The 16,912-nt window shown below is 37.6% G+C and overlaps 2 protein-coding genes across 2 annotated transcripts in view; both read right to left on the reverse strand.

Annotated features, from left to right (window-relative positions):
• Nucleotides 1-2,184: 2,184 nt before the first annotated feature.
• Nucleotides 2,185-4,126, reverse strand: LOC136236115 (uncharacterized). The gene is made up of 4 exons (XM_066026214.1): nucleotides 4,062-4,126; nucleotides 3,884-3,938; nucleotides 3,191-3,757; nucleotides 2,185-3,085 (listed from the first exon to the last, which is right to left on the reverse strand). The coding sequence occupies exons 1-4, from the start codon at nucleotides 4,074-4,076 to the stop codon at nucleotides 2,397-2,399; spliced, it is 1,326 nt and encodes a 441-aa protein (XP_065882286.1). The 5' UTR covers nucleotides 4,077-4,126; the 3' UTR covers nucleotides 2,185-2,396.
• Nucleotides 4,127-9,640: 5,514 nt separating this feature from the next.
• LOC136236796 (uncharacterized) overlaps nucleotides 9,641-16,912 on the reverse strand; it is a 40,239-nt gene continuing 32,967 nt past the window's right edge. Inside the window, exons 5-12 of the mRNA XM_066027029.1 lie at nucleotides 14,364-14,486; nucleotides 14,169-14,250; nucleotides 14,048-14,121; nucleotides 13,942-13,999; nucleotides 11,814-11,927; nucleotides 11,365-11,416; nucleotides 10,686-11,255; nucleotides 9,641-10,576 (exon numbers count right to left, since the gene is read on the reverse strand). Of these exons, the coding sequence (XP_065883101.1) occupies nucleotides 9,888-10,576; nucleotides 10,686-11,255; nucleotides 11,365-11,416; nucleotides 11,814-11,927; nucleotides 13,942-13,999; nucleotides 14,048-14,121; nucleotides 14,169-14,250; nucleotides 14,364-14,486 (1,762 nt within the window). The 3' untranslated portion in view covers nucleotides 9,641-9,887. The remainder of the gene's footprint in view (nucleotides 10,577-10,685; nucleotides 11,256-11,364; nucleotides 11,417-11,813; nucleotides 11,928-13,941; nucleotides 14,000-14,047; nucleotides 14,122-14,168; nucleotides 14,251-14,363; nucleotides 14,487-16,912) is intronic.

Genomic DNA, 16,912 nt, shown 5'->3' on the forward strand with positions numbered 1-16,912 from the left:
CTAAAGCTGTCATATGATTCAGGACTGTGTATAGAGTGGTTTATGTGCCCAAATATCTTAATCATACTGCTTTCTAAGTGGACAAAGAGTTGTGGATAAGTGACAGTCAGCTACCTAACTATAGTATTAGCCTAAAGAATGGCATAGACAAGACCATGTACATTTCATTTTTCATTTACAAAATATTCTTAGCAAGCTAAATGTCCTCATGCATGGGGTAGTGTTTCAGATGCTAGTTTTCATACTCAACAACTATGGAGGATTCTCAATAGTGTTTTGTGTGGTGACTGTTCTATTTGAGTATTTGACTGACTGCTCTATTAGAGTATCTCGATCTTGCTTAAATTTTTTCTCATGTTTTTTTTTCTTTGGGGGGGGGGGGGGGAGGGGGGGAGGCATGTGCCCCCCGTGCCCCCTTGGATCCGCCACTGCATTTTGAGTAAACTACCATATTGCATACAAATTTTACATATGTAAAAGATGCAAGTGCATGTGATGTACAAAATGTACTGCATGCTGGAAGGTGGGGGTTGTTGGCTTTTTAAGTATGTATCATTTATGATTTCTTCTATTGTGTCATAATAATTGTGGTCTGTCGGAGTTATGCTTATAACAGATGCTTTTCTTTGTCTTGATCTAATCAAAGCATGCTTCAAACTGAAGAAATTGGTTACACGAAATCAAGGTAAGGAAAATAAATATCAGTGCAGTTAAATGCAGCAAACTCATTTCTGGACTGGTCCACCCATTATGATGACCCATATGTCTGTACTTAGTAGTTAGCAAATTTGAAGGCTAGAAACTAAACCTATATAGTACATTTTGGACTAATTACTTGTAAAAACAATATTGTCAGATTACAATGTGCCGATGACGGCAGTAGCTATGTTGTTTACATGGTAACTACCTAATGTAACATAAAAAAAGAAGAAAATTTTCTTTCTGTTCACTATTATGTTGAATGATATGTACAAGCAGAATTTATGCTCCCCCGGTAGCTAGTGATAATAGCTGATAAACAGTGACATCATTTTCATTAGTTGACCAGTACCAGATGCATGCCACTCACACAGCACTAGTCCTTTGGCTGACTTGCCACTTGGATATGACTTTTATACAGTGAACCTGTTTATTAGTTGTACTATACACCATGTGTGCATGTGTGACTCTGTGCGTGTGCGCATGTGTGTTGAAATAAATATAAACCAGAAGTCACAACAAGGCCAGGCTTATACCAAAGAATGTACATGCAAAATCTATTAATCTAATGAATTGACAATCAGGTTATATAGGTACGACATATTATTATCTTAGTAGATAGCTTACATACTGGTATTGTGTTTTGTACTATACCACCAGGGACCTGTGAGAAGAGGAGTCAGATACATGACGTACAAGAAGTTTGCTTATCATATGATGACTTTGTTGTACTACTTCATGCAAATATTATGTATTATCCTGGACTGACCCAGCAGTATATACAAAAATCTTCATACAAATAATTAGGCCAGCTCTATTATTTTAACATTTTTGTCTAGCTGCATGCATGCAATAAAGTGTAGCTACGGTTGTGCTTGTACTAAAAATTATGACTAAAAGAATGATAGAGTGTAATGGAAACAATGAGCATTACTGCTACTCCACCTCTCAATATAGCTTGTATAGTGAATGAGTTGTTCAATCGAAGTGAAGTTTGAGAACTAGTATCTATAGGGAAGCACCCTTGTACAGGCTATGCCTTTTGGTGCCACCCTGTCATTTTGACAAATTAGATAAATAATAAATAATAATAATAATAATCTATAGGTTGTTAGCTACATGATATATAAGACTCCTGATGTTAGGCTGAAGCCAATGCAAGTACCAACAACAAATAGCTAGATTATAATGTGTTAGCTTCTATCCCATGTATAACACATCTTCCTTCAGTGGCATGGTAATTGCCTTTGTACTTAAACAGCTATATTATATATAGTATACAGCTATCAGTTTCAGAGAACTCTGCTTGTTCTCCGCAAATATTTATCTGGGGTGGTGCTTATCACTAATATTATTGATGCTAGTATAGTTTTTTTCCAAGTCTAGCACAAGTGTATACATTATAGGTTTAGTCCCAGTATCAATGATGCCTATACATAAGTGTCATGTTATTTTTAATATTTTCACTTGTGAACAAAATAAATTAATAAACATAAATCAATAAGCGATAGTGAATTACAATATTTACGCAATGTATAAAACTACAAATTTAATAACAAGTTACAGCATTTGTTCTCAAGTGTTAAAATACATCTTACTGCATGTCGACTACGCAAATAGTTTTATAGTAAATACATTATTACAAATACAACTATACATACACCAAACACTTTACAACAAATACTGTGATGGACTAGTTACATTGAGTGAGGAAATGGGTCCCATTCAGCTCCAACAGTCATACTGGGTAAACAGTTGTAATACATAGGATAGTGGGGTTGAGGTGGTGGTGGTGGTGGTGGCATTGGTAAATAACTAGTGTCTAAAGGATAACAATGGGAAGAGTTTTGAAATCCGCCAGTGTAGTAAAAGTTTTGAGGGGTTGACATGCTGCTACTGGTAGTTGTAATCTGTTCTAGTGCACCAACATTGTTTTCTTGTGAGTGAATATAATCTACAGAAGTTAGTTTGCTGGGTGATGGAGACTTTAACAGTGGTGCAGTCTGGCTTGCTGCTCTGTTGGACATGTTGTGATTCCATTCTAGGATTTGTTTAGCTTCAGTTGGCATTTCCTTAAGCTTCGGCTTGGTGTGAGAATTACCAAGTGCTGAATACAACAGCTCGGGATTACAGCAGAAACGGTACACATATCTTTCACTGTTCACTTTGGTAATGATCTTTCGATTATAGTAGTACCTCAAAGATCGGCTCAGCTTGTCGTAGTTCATGTTCTGACGATTCTTCTGGTGACCCCACCAAATAGCAATAACATCTGGTTGAAGTAGACGAAATTCATATTCACTCTTATTGGCTGTCCATTCAATTATTTCAAATTGGTCTTCCAATATAGCATAAAGGAATTGCCATAGCTGCATGTTTCCCTTTCCTATACAAGTGAAATTGTTTAGTCAGGCATTTGATTTATTACAACAATGCATGCGTGAATGCAAAAATGGTATAACTAAAAAGAAATCAATAACTGTGAACTTACTTTGTGGCACTCTAACATCCTTTGGTATCAGTTTCAGCACTTCTTCTTTTGACTCAACATTCTTCAACTCTTCACTCAATTCTGTGAACTGCTTTTCCACAGGCAAACTAGGACTGGCATTGGAGTCCTCATCACTTGAAGAAGGTATAGGAGTATCTGACATAGAACTAAACTTGAGTTGCTCAATGGCTAACAACTGTTGTGGAGTGATTGAGAGTGTTTGACTTGTAATACATTGTTGAGGTGACATAGCCGTACACTGTGGAAATGTGACTGTATTGGTCTTGAAGTCAAATGGAACTTGCAGGGATGTGTTGGTATTGAAGGATGCGGAGTATGCTGGTAGTGAATCAGAAACTGGAGGATGATCAATTGGACTGTTAATGTGTGACAGTGGTGGACTGCAGTCATAACCACTCCACTGGGGCAAGGTGCATGCTTGCTGGTTGTTCAGCTCCCAGTTGGATTCCATGTTAGACCAGCCAGGCTGTATGGCCATTTCACCAGGTGGATAGCTTGTGCCACTAACATTTGTTCTGACTTGTTGTAAGAGATCATCAAGATTGTCTGTCAAAGAATTGGTAAGCATTAATAACTATTGACGAAAGCAGGTGGCAGCTAGCTATGTAGCTCAGTTTACGGTATATATAGTATTTCTACTGCACTAATCTACAGCTACATAGTTCAGTTTACCTCTTTGCAAGTTGTTGGTGTTCCAATCACTAATAGAAGGTGCAGAACCGCCAAACTATGAAAAAAAATCAAAGATCACAACTGATGGCTCAGGAAATGCAGCACGAAAACGCCGCTGTATAGCATAGTGTACGATACTGCACGAGTTCGTAGCCACGAGGTGTGGCAAACTCTTTACCTTTTCAGTCATCATGTCCCTCAAGTCTAGTGTTGCGATATTAGCTAAATGAAGATGATTAGCTAATGTCGGTCGATCGCCCAGCTTTAAACTAGCTAAACAGCGAATTTTTTGGATTCTTCGATGAAATAACATTTCATATCCGGTAGGCTAGCTGTCATAGTGCTGCTACGTAGCTATGTCTCAGTGTAAGTCTGCGGTATAAACAATTTTCAGCACACTTCCTTCAGTGCTGGTCACTGTAAAGCATTAATACAAAATACAATACAAAAATAATAAATAAATAAAAAGAAGGACCGAATAACACGTAGCTATAGCTATATATTAGCGATTCCGGGAGAATTTTAAAATTGATGGAAACAATTTCTATTTAGCACAGGCTTGTGCAGCGCTCCCTAAGGATCTCATAGACACTTAGTTTTTAAAAATCCATCAATGGATGATGGAGTTATAAGCAATTTTATCCTTTAAAAATGGTAAAACTTTCTCCGCTTCTTTTCATTGAAAAAGTCCCCAAAAATGGCACAATTGAACAAATGTTTATAACTCAGGTTTGCAAAAACATTTTCAACTTCTGTTTCCTGATATAAATACCTCAGTACATGGACTATAGTGCAACCACCATTATAAGACCCTCTCAGTAAAGGTCACCTCTGTAGAAGGCCACCTAACAGTTGCATGAACTTAGCATATTACAAATGGCAAAACAACTTGCACTTGGTCTGAATGCAAACACTCTGTACTAGTCACCTTCACCCAAAATACAATGTGCATGCAAAACAAGGACTTGTACTGTTCATTTATATCTGCTTATACAGTTATTTTTACTGTTACTTTTTAGCTCCTTGATAGCTACCAAAGTGACGCACCAGACAACTTGGTTATTTATGTTTCAAATTTGCTGACTTTTTGCATACTAATAATGAAAACTACATGGACAAAAATGTTGCACTTGGTGTAACTAACATGTGCTGGGTCGTTTCTGGCGAAGACAACATTACATTGTGGTAAATATATTGAAAAACAATCTTAGAATTGGCATAAAACACCACATAAACACATTTATAGAAGGAAATTAACAGCAACATCGTGTTCCTCGTCCCCAGAAACCCTAGAAACGATCTAACTGTTTGATCAAACACTCGTACGGCAGCGAATCAATTGTGCCATCTTCCCAATGGAGGATTCACGGAGAAAATTTTATGCAGAATTTACGGAATTCCGGAATCGCTATATATATACGGGTACATTATTGTAAGGGCAATTATATACACAACAACGGGGAGAAGACGTCTTATCAAGACAATACATACAAGGGCCTAGTCTCAGGGCAATGGCGGATCCAGGATGGGGCATTTAGGGCAAATGCCCCCCCCCCCCCAACTTATGATTATGATTATGATGTGATTTGGGTTGAGGCTTAGAAGCCTGTACACCCATTCAATTACATACATATACATACATAAATTAGATGCAATGAACAAAAATTAACTATGAATATAATTATTACATTAACATAAATCTATATAGTCATAAAAGTAATTATCTACAGCTGATTTAAAATTATTTAATAAAGAATTTCCTACAATATCACTCGTAAGATTGTTCCAATCATTAATTACTCTAGTACCAAAATAGTTGACCCGACATGAAAGGTGGGCAGGGGGCTTAAGTAATTTATATGCATGACCTCTAGTTTGTGTATGGAGGAGCTAGCTAGCTAGTTCTAATTAAAATACTAAACTTTATGTCAGGACAAGATCATTTTATACAACTCATGAAAATATGCACATTTTACTAACATTTATTACAAATTCGATTGAAAACAAAGCAAACCGAAGTCAAACTAACTGTGAAACAGTCACCCAGCACCTTCGTGCGTACTAAGCGCCTCTAAAATAATTATCGTGTTGCTGCTGTCTAAGACATTCAGGGCCTTTAAATCAACTTTTAAGACTTCACAATCATCTGCAAACGGCCAAACGGCAAAAATCAACAGTGAGACACTACTAAGAGGTGCTTATTTGCTACTTTAAAATTTCAGCAGCTAACAAGAGAATCTGGCTCTCCCCAACCACCTACAACTTAGCCTGTTTGTGCCCCTCCCCTTGCCAGCTCCTGGATCCGCCCCTGCAGGGGTACCATGCACTGACAGCCACAGAGTGGTCAGTATACAGGAGCCCTGGCAAGACTTACACTACATATTATTTTTATTGTTTTTAATGCAGGCAAGACCTGCATAAAGGTGATTACTAATTAAATTACATGCATTGCTGATTATAAAGAGAAAAAAGTCCACTGATCAGGAGATCCACTAGATCCCAGTCCAGGGAGGCTCTAGAGTTTAAAATTCTATATGAGCAGGACACGGCAATACAAGCAGTCTGCTCAAACTATGATCTTACAGTCTTTTAAAACACTAGATCTAAGCACTATAGCCACTGAGCATACCTAATATGTACATGCCATAATATGTATATACATTGTGAATAACTTCGAAGAGTATGAAAACATTCACTAAAGTGTAGCTATGTCACGGCTCCAAAAACTTACTAGCTATACACATGCAGTATTATGTGTGGTGTCATGTTGCATGCTGCTAGCTATAAATTATTCATAATCTACAACATGTTTGTTATTATTCAGATTGAGATGTATTATACATATAGTTGTTAAATGGACTATCTAGTTACTGAGAGATTATCAGAGATCAGCATAGTATAAAGGAAGTACGCAGAGTAAGTGTACATGAACAGGAAGTGCATCATTAACTTGTACTGAATTTTTACACTCTACGCATGCAACTAACCAATAAATGATCACAATTAATAAAGACACAAAACCTTTCTTTGCATGCGTGATGTAAAATTTTTATCCAGTCATGGTCACTAGAAGGGAGTTAGCTGCATAGTTTCCTTGCCCACAAATTGTGGTTGCATGTCAGCAACTTATATATGGTTATAATTATAGTTACATGGAAGCAACCTCTTTCACCATCGGTGGAGGAAGTAGTTGATATGAGGGGGGGGGCCGGCCAGGGGCGGAAATGAACTGAGGGACTACATTGTCTCTGGTTTGGTGAGGTGAGCCAAAAAAAAAAAAAAAGGTCAGCCAGCTGACAATAGCTGCCCACCTCACCAGCTACACATGTATAGCTGATAAACTATATAAAAATCCTTACATTGCTCTAATACTGCGACTGCTTTATTAGAGTGACTGCTCTATTACTGTATTAGAGTATCTCGATCTTTATCACGGTTTTCACTCCAAGAAGGATAAATTTCGGTGTGATAACATTCTGAGGGGGGGCTAGGCCCCCCTTTAGCAGACCGAGGGTAAAGGCTTCAGCCCCCTAGCCCCCCCCCCCTCCCCCCCTTTCCGCCGCCTATGTCTTTCACTATACCTGAGAGCTCCTAGCATGTCCATGACCATTCTAAACTACAACTACAAGCACTATAATAATGACACTTTCAGGTTTGGTAGGGTCAAGAGCAAATAAAGTAACTGCCTATTCACAATGGTATAGCCCTCCACCAACTATTCATTATGTAACTTTATTTATAACTGCATAGTTTGCTCCTCTGAATAGAGTGACTGCTTTATTGGAGTGATTGACCTCTCTATCAAATTCTTTGGTAGGGTACAGGCCATATGCATGCCACTGAAAATATATAGCTAGCATGCTTACTGTACATATGGCAAGATTTAGAAAACATAATTATTGAAATTCTATAGAATTTACTCACAAAACTACCACAAATGCATGTCATAGCCAGCACACACACACACACACACACATACACACGCACGCACGCATGCACGCACGCACGCACGCACGCACGCACGCACGCACGCACGCACGCACGCACGCACGCACGCACGCACGCACGCACGCACGCACGCACGCACGCACGCACGCACGCACGCACGCACGCACGCACGCACGCACGCACGCACGCACGCACGCACGCACGCACGCACGCACGCACGCACGCACGCACGCACGCACGCACACACACACAACATGCACACATTTACATACACACATATATTATACTGACCCCCAGTAACTGCATATGTATTTGCCATGTTCAACATACTATTATATCTAGTGATGAATTCGAAGTTAGTCGTACACTAAACAACATGCCGAAAGTCTATACTAAAATTAATGCAGATGCTACTGAACACTGTACAATGGAAGCTAACACCACAAAATACAACAGACTATATGTACTCTGACACGTGCATAAACAAACATTCCAGATCATTGTTTGTGTAAAATAAAAACTGTTTTAGAAGCTACATTCAAACTTTAGCTGTACACCGGATTTACTTATTGCACATCAATTTTGTCAGGCCCTCCAGCATACTATACTACGTAAGATGTCTTACAAGCCAGTTATGTCATTTGTTGGTGGCACTTTCATTGGCTTCAGCCTAACATCAGGTGTCTTATATAATTATTATTATGTCACAGCCTAGATACTAATTTTCGCCTCAATCAAGCAACTCCACATTCAATATACATTGGAGAAGTCCAGTAGCAGTAACGTTAGTACAGTTACACATTGTTTCCATACGCAAATATTACACTGTCATTCTTTGGATATTCATGTTATTATAGTACAAGCACAGTTCTTTATAGCACATCGCATGCATGCATATTATAGCTAGCTGGACAAAAATGTTAAATAATAATTATTTGTATACAGCATTTTTGTATATGTATCATAGATCAGTCCAATGTTAAGTATTAAGTATATACAATACCTGTACATCATTGTGTGATAAGCATACACAAAACTTGTACAATATGTCAACGATAGCTAATATGTTGTACCCAGATTGTCAGACTTTGTAGAGTTGCATGGTACCCGGCATAGTAAGTCTCATTATGACTTCTTGTTCAACACACATCCATATATTGTACTGGTCATCAAATGGAAATGATGTCAGTGTTTGTTTATCAGCTATACTAATCACTACCAGGGAGGGGACGGCATGTATAAATTTCTGCTCATACATATCATTCAACCTAGTTAATAGTGAACAGACATGTTTCTTCTTTTCTTTATGCTACGTACATTAGGTAGCTATGTACACAATATAGTGATATCATGGATACCTTGCGTTCTATATTCTGACAATATTGTTTTTACAAATAGTTAGTCCCAAATGCATTCCTAGGTTTTCTAGTCTTCAAACTTGCTAACTACTAACGGACATAACTGATGGGTGGACCAGTTCGGCAATGACTTTGCTGCATTTAACTAGAGTGATATATGAAGATATCCAATTACCCTAGCTTGAATCATATCCAATTTCTTCAGTTTGAAGCACACTTGGGTTTGTCTGTAAACTTAGATCAAGACAAAGAAACCCACATCTGTAATAAGTATAACTCTGACAAACCACAATTATTATGATAAGCTACACAACAATAGAAATCTAGTTACACTTGGTCACAGAAGTCATATAGGACCATCAAATGAAAATCTACCCCCACCTTTCAGCAGCACTGGCACAACAAGTGTACCAATACATTATATAGGTGTCCTAGTATTAATGATGCCAGTGTCATGTCATGATTAACTTGTGAACAAAATAAATTAATAAACAATAAACGTAAATTAATAAACAATAACGCATTACAATAGTCACAAAATGTATAAAACTACAGATTTAATAAAAAGTTACAAAAATGAGTGATATCAATTAAGTGCTAAAATTCCATGTCGACTACGCAAATAGTTTAGTAAATACAATTACAAATACAACTATACATACACCAAACAATCTACAATAAATACTGTGATGGACTAGTTACATTGAGTAAGTAAATGGGTCCCATTCAGCTCCAACAGTCATACTGGGTAAACAGTTGTAGTACATAGGATAGTGGGGTTGAGGCAGTGGTGGTGGCATTGGTAAATAACTAGCGTCTAAAGGATAACAGTGATCTGGGAAAGAGTTTTGAAATCCGCCGGTGTAGTAAAAGTTTTGAGCGGCAGACATGCTGCTACTGGTACTTGTAATCTGTTCTAGTGCACCAACATTGTTTTCTTGTGAGTGAATATAATCTACAGAAGTTAGTTTGCTGGGTGATGGAGCCTTTAACAGTGGTGTAGTCTGGCTTGCTGCTCTGTTGGACATGTTGTGATTCCATTCTAGGATTTGTTTAGCTTCAGTTGGCATTTCCTTAAGCTTCGGCTTGGTGTGAGAATTACCAAGTGCTGAATACAACAGCTCGGGATTACAGCAGAAACGGTACACATATCTTTCACTGTTCACTTTGGTAATGATCTTTCGATTGTAGTAGTACCTCAAAGATCGGCTCAGCTTGTCGTAGTTCATGTTCTGACGATTCTTCTGGTGACCCCACCAAATAGCAACAACATCTGGTTGAAGTAGACGAAATTCATATTCACTCTTATTGGCTGTCCACTCAATTATTTCAAATTGGTCTTCCAATATAGCATAAAGGAATTGCCATAGCTGCATGTTTCCCTTTCCTATACAAGTGAAATTACTTAGTCAAGCATTTGATTTATTATGCAACAACAATGTGTGAATGCAAAAATGGTAAAACTAAGAGTTAGGCTGTTATAACTGTGAACTTACTTTGTGGTACTCTAACATCCTTTGGTATCAGTTTCAGCACTTCTTCTTTTGACTCAACATTCTTCAACTCTTCACTCAATTCTGTAACCAACTGCTTTTCCACAGGCAAAGGACTGGCATTGGAGTCCTCATCACTTGAAGAAGGTGTAGGAGTATCAGACATAGAACTAAACTGGAATTGTTCAATGGCCAATGACTGTTGTGGAGTGATTGCGAGTGCTTGACTTGTAATACATCGTTGAGGTAACATAGCCGTACACTGCGGAGATGTGACTGTATTGGTCTTGAAGTCAAATGGAACTTGCAGGGATGTGTTGGTATTGAAAGATGTGGAGTATGCTGGTAATGAATCAGAAACTGGAGGATGATCAATTGGACTGTTCATGTGTGACAGTGGTGGACTGCAGTCGTAATCACTCCACTGGGGCAAGGTGCATGCTTGCTGGTTGTTCAGCTCCCAGTTTGTAGATCCCATGTTAGACCAGCCAGGCTGCATGGCCATTTCACCAGGTGCATAGTTTGTGCTGCTAACATTTGTTCTGACTTGTTGCAAGAGATCACCAAGATTGTCTGTCAAAGAATTAACAGGCATTAGTAACTAGCACTACATGATACTGAAAAAAACAGCACTACTTCTAGTATACGTAGCTAATTGCACTATTTCTATAGTGTAATTTACCTCCTTGCAGGTTGTTGGTGCTCCAATCATTAGAAGGTGTAGAATCACGGAACTATACGAGGAGGAAAAAATTCACAGATCACAACGGCTGATGCAGCGCCAAGACACTATACAGTTGCTAACGTATACGATATATCTGGACGAGTTCATAGTTATATGCGGTGTGCAAACTCTTTACCTTGTCAGTCATCATGTTGCTCTAGTGTTGCGATACTAACCCAAAACAGAATATTGCAAAATGATTAGTGTCGGTCCATCGCCCGGTTAATTTATATGCGCTATCACAGACGCGCTATGACGTATGTACGTAGAGAATTTTTGGGTTCTTCAAAGAAATAACATTTCATAACCGCCAATCAAATATGCATCAAATCATCATAAAGTTGTGTTACCTTACTCTATACATTGTTAAGCTAAATGAGTCAATTTGCTTCTTAAGTCAACTATTATTGTATTGAAGCTAGATAATCTTGGACTTCACTTGGTAACAGCTTGCGGAATCCACTTGAGTTGCTGATCCCAATTTCAATGTTGTCCTCTGTCATCTGTCCATCAAAGCTCTCCTAACAACAGACATATTGACAACACATAATCTATTGCAGCAGTTAGGGCATCTTCTACATACATCTACTACACAGTGGGGCATTTAGAAAATTTGGCCCAGTGGAGAGTATGCACATATGCATGGTATCTGTGCAACGAGGAAGAATTTGCCCAACAGGTTAGTTTCGTCCTTTCAATAGGAATCAATTATATAGACTGCTGTTATACAATGCATCTTGGGAGCTTTCTATACTAGTGCATGCATATATAGCGACAATATATAAACTACTTACTAACAGATTTGTACACATAAAACAACATTACATAGCAGTGTGCCACTGTACAAAAGGACAGAGAGCAACTTTTATCTGTCACAACCACACAACACAATGATGTGAGTGATGGATAGCTATAATATACATTCCAAGCAAGATCACTGTCACAACTCACAACTAATGCTATTATGCGTGGTGTCATGTTACTCACACAATACTACTATTCATAACAAAAGCTAACCCTATAAGCTACAATGCTTGGTGTCAATCAGATTGAGATGTATAATGTTTAGAAGACAGTGAACTATCTAGTTCTGAGAGATCAGGCTTTAACAGTGTAGTAGTAAAGGAAGTGCACGTGGACAGGAAGTGTTGTAATATTGGCACTCTACACAACCAAACAATATAGCTAATTCTTTATGAAAAAAGTGTGAATGATCATAATAAAGGTGAAATCATATACAAAAGATTCTTTTAGATCATGATGCCAATTTTTTTATCTTAGTCAATAAGGTAAGATAGTTTCTTAGGATAACATCCACGAAATGGCAACATGGTAGCTCTACAGTTACATGGCTGTGATCAACTATCTGAGATCCACTACACATAGATGAGGATTTCAAATAAAGCTTCTAGCTGTTTAAGACTTGTGCAATTCATAATAGATCTCCCGTGGATCATTGAACACTACATTCTTAAAACACTTTCAGAAATAAGTTATCCCTAAAATTCATAAATCTTTAACATGCATCAACAGCTGTAGCCAATGTACACAGTGTATGAGTAGTGTGTGTGTGTGCGCGCGTGCGCGCGTGTGTGTGTGTGTGTGTGTGTGTGTGTTGTGTGTGTGTGGTGCCGGTGCAGCAGGATGGCACATTGCAATTGCAACTATTACAGGGCTGCAAAATTTCTATCCACGTAAACATAATAACTCTAGGGGTTCAGCATTGATGTGGGAGAGACATATACAATATGTCACTATTTGATGCCATCCTGGATGTGGAGTACCCCTCAGTAATTGTTAACAATTCGGACAAGTTGTTATTCAAACATTTTGGTAATACTTTAAGGATCATACAAATTTCATTTTACAAATGTGATATGCAGGATAGAGTGACAATAAACTGTTTTGAAACAAGCCTTTCTTTGAAATCATTTATATAAATCTGTTCTGCATCCCACTTCCTCCATCAGTTCATGTACACAGTGTGTAGAATTTCCCCATGCAGAAGCCCGTGAAGCACTGTATTGTATTTTTATAGGAAAGCATCCTTTTCTAGTGTAAAATGGCTATTGGTATACGCTGTTGATGGTCATGAGCACCAATACCCTTGGAATATTTTACTAGAAAGAACGTAATAAGTATAAGCTCCTTGTATTAGCATCCATGCTAAATAGAACCTAACACACATAAAAGAAAATTGTCTTGGCAGAGTATACATACATGAATATTAAAATACGGGTACAGAGGACAACATAATATTATAATACAAGACCTATAAATGGGTGAATGTTAGACTTATAAACTGTGCTACTACATGCATATATGAAGGTAGGGGGCTATATAGCTTTGAAACACATATCATAACCCACCAACTTAAATGATCAATTAAAATCCATCAACAAACTTAATGTGGTGGTGATGTTTTTGAATAGAATCAAATTCACTAATGTAATATTTGGTTGGCTAATGTAAACACTTTTGAGCTTAGGACAATTAGTTAAGTACTGTACTGTCTCAAGAAAAACTCCATCTTACTTTTAGGGTCAATATTGTTGTATGTATTGCATCTTCCAGTTCTAAATCTTCATTGTACCTAATTTAACACAATAGCATAACTACTACAAGTCAGTTAAATAGTCACCTTTTCTCTAGAAAGGTCTTTCCATTGACATAATTCTTACCCATAGCTGTAGCCTTCCATGGAAAATATGCACCCTACAATACACTTTAAAAGTTAACGGCATTTGATAATGGTTACAAACCGATGGATCACACTGGAACAAAAATGGTCGATCATCATCCCATCCACATATTAGTAAAGACACACCAAAAGGACGAACACCACTGTAAGGGTTGCATCCATATATTAGGAAAAATTTAATGAAATACTTATGCAAGTAATGAAATGGTTAAGTAACACAACATCTGTTTCTGGGACATGTTATGTAACAACATACCCAGACTGTGTATACTCCTGCATAACGGAAGCCACCTTCTGTACAAGCTCAGCCACAGGAATTAGTACTTTAAACCTCAAGTGGTACTGCTGCGCAATCTTTCTTGCTTTGGTTACTAGTAGCCTGTATAATGGGATACAAAAATAACAGCATGGTTGTCACGAGAGATCATTGCATGCCCCACACAACAGAAGAATTCTATTAGGTTGACCAATAGTGGTATTGTGGTGGATGACACCCACTTTAAATTTGCATAATAATAATATCAGCACTACCATATACAGGCACACAAAGACAATTAGTTTACATAACAACTGGCATGTTACACTGAGTTTGTGAGGCCCATAGCATCTTATTATCATGCACAGCTGTGCAGATGGGAGGACACTAACAACTATGGAAAAGCTCTACAGTGATCATGCTACAAAGAATTGCTATTTTTACCAACAAATCCTTGCTAAAAACTCATGACACAGAAAAAAAAGCTATAACTTAATGTTCTTGTTCAAATTATGATATGTACCTTGCGTTACATTGTACCCATACAAATACATACAACAAGACACTAGTTCTATAGGTCACAGAATGTAAGAAATTATCAATGAGAAGGCTTCAGAGGACTGGACTACAGATGTGGCCGCATAAAAGAAGCGACTACCATGAAAACTCTATTCTAAGGCCATTCATACTATGCACATTATAATGTATTGACCGAACACTTTCCCATTTATCAGTGTGATGTCAATAGTCACTTTTAAAAAGATAACACCCACGCACACACCATTTTTGTGACAGTATACAAAGGAACACTTCATATAAATTCTGCTCAACCATATAGCCTTGTTTCAATAAATTTTCTTTTTCCATGTAACACTCACACATCTACAGTTCTATGACAAAGACTTCAAACTTAACATAAAATACTTCATTATATTCCATGTCATCCAGGGCTAATCTGTAATTTCATTTCCTATGCTATTATTTTTCATTTCCTGTGAATAGAGCTTTAAAATTTCATGGAAATACGCAATTCACTGGTAATGCAAGTCAGTACAAGTAATGGTAGTGTTATGTTGTAAAGCTTGACCACAAACATCCTTTGTTTGTATGGTTTCACCACAATGGAATTTTAGTTATATGGTTATCATAATGAACCTAGATGCATAACATTTGGTTCAAACAAATATAGTGAAAAGTCACTTCAGTGACCACCTCAGTTGTAAAGCCACCTATATATATATATATAGCATCAAGCTACACTGATGCATACATTACTGGTGTGCTACCCTACTGATGTACTAGCCAACACCTTGTAGGATTGATCGACCTTGTAGGTATTGAAGTTACGTTTTAAAAATATTTTTTTCATTAATGTGGATGTTTATCACTTCATTTAGTTTTACACCACTCACCCATTGAGTAAACACATGCTAGTGTATAATACACTATACAGACACATACAAGGGTATCCCAATGGTGTGCATACTTTGCACACGCACACAACAGACATACACATGTACACATAGCACACGCACGTACACACACACACACACACACACAACACACAACACACACACACACACACAACACACACACACATACCCTAGGTACAATTGTGGTTATATGATACAATAGTGCAATGCGGTGATAGTATAGGATTTAATAAAAGATTGTAAATTGCAAACGTAATCAAAACAACTGTACAGCTTTGTTTTTTTGGATGGTGAAGGAGACTTTTATGCACCTCAACTTCACTGTTATCATGTACCAATTCAATATCAATTATGGACTAAGTAAAAAAAAATATTAAAAGATTTCAAGTACAAAAAAAAAATTTAAAAAATCACATTGTGGCACCACTACCAGGGCTTGGTACATATGACGAACTTACAGTGGCAATTATTGATGTGTAAAATTTGTCGTGCCTATCATAATCAGATAATGTGCAGTTAATGCATACTTGTTACCATAAAGCAGGACAGTAACCCTGCCTTATAAGTATCTGATATTATTATATTGTATATCCAGACTAACATGTGATACATAATGATGATGGCGCATCAAATGAGACCAGACAAGGAAACAGTACACAAAACAACATGTACAGGTTGCACAAGATGATTTTATCATATTTGACATAAGTATGTAAGCAAAAAGATCATGTCTCTCCACAACTTGACTTAGTATGGCACCATTAATAAAGGCTACCTCATCGTAGAGGCCATATTTATTTGGTCCCCACTGATATACTTACACATACACAGGACAAAGTAGGTTAACAGGCACATCTGTAGTAGGATGCATTGAGAACAAAAGTGAGAAGGCCACCAGCATCATTAATAAATGTGCTAAGGTTTTGTGGTTAGTGCTAGGTCAGCTCATATACCGCTTCACTTCCTGTCTGTCATTTCATGGAATTACCCGATTCACTGGTATTAGAGGCATAGTATAGAAATAGGAAGCTGTACAAAAGTAACCTGAACAGTACTCTTAAGAATGTAGATCCACATATTTACAAATCTCTACATATTATGTGTTGTTGATGGAGA

Source organism: Dysidea avara, chromosome 10, assembly GCF_963678975.1.
Source record: "Dysidea avara chromosome 10, odDysAvar1.4, whole genome shotgun sequence".
NCBI classification, from domain to species: domain Eukaryota; kingdom Metazoa; phylum Porifera; class Demospongiae; order Dictyoceratida; family Dysideidae; genus Dysidea; species Dysidea avara.

What these genes read in the sequence shown, in the direction of transcription:
- LOC136236115 (XM_066026214.1), bottom strand. An exon ending in CACCAACAACTTGCAAAGAG is followed by an intron (nt 3,758 to 3,883) that starts GTAAACTGAACT and finishes ATTCTTTGACAG; the next exon opens with ACAATCTTGATGATCTCTTA. An exon ending in GGATGTTAGAGTGCCACAAA is followed by an intron (nt 3,086 to 3,190) that starts GTAAGTTCACAG and finishes TCACTTGTATAG; the next exon opens with GAAAGGGAAACATGCAGCTA.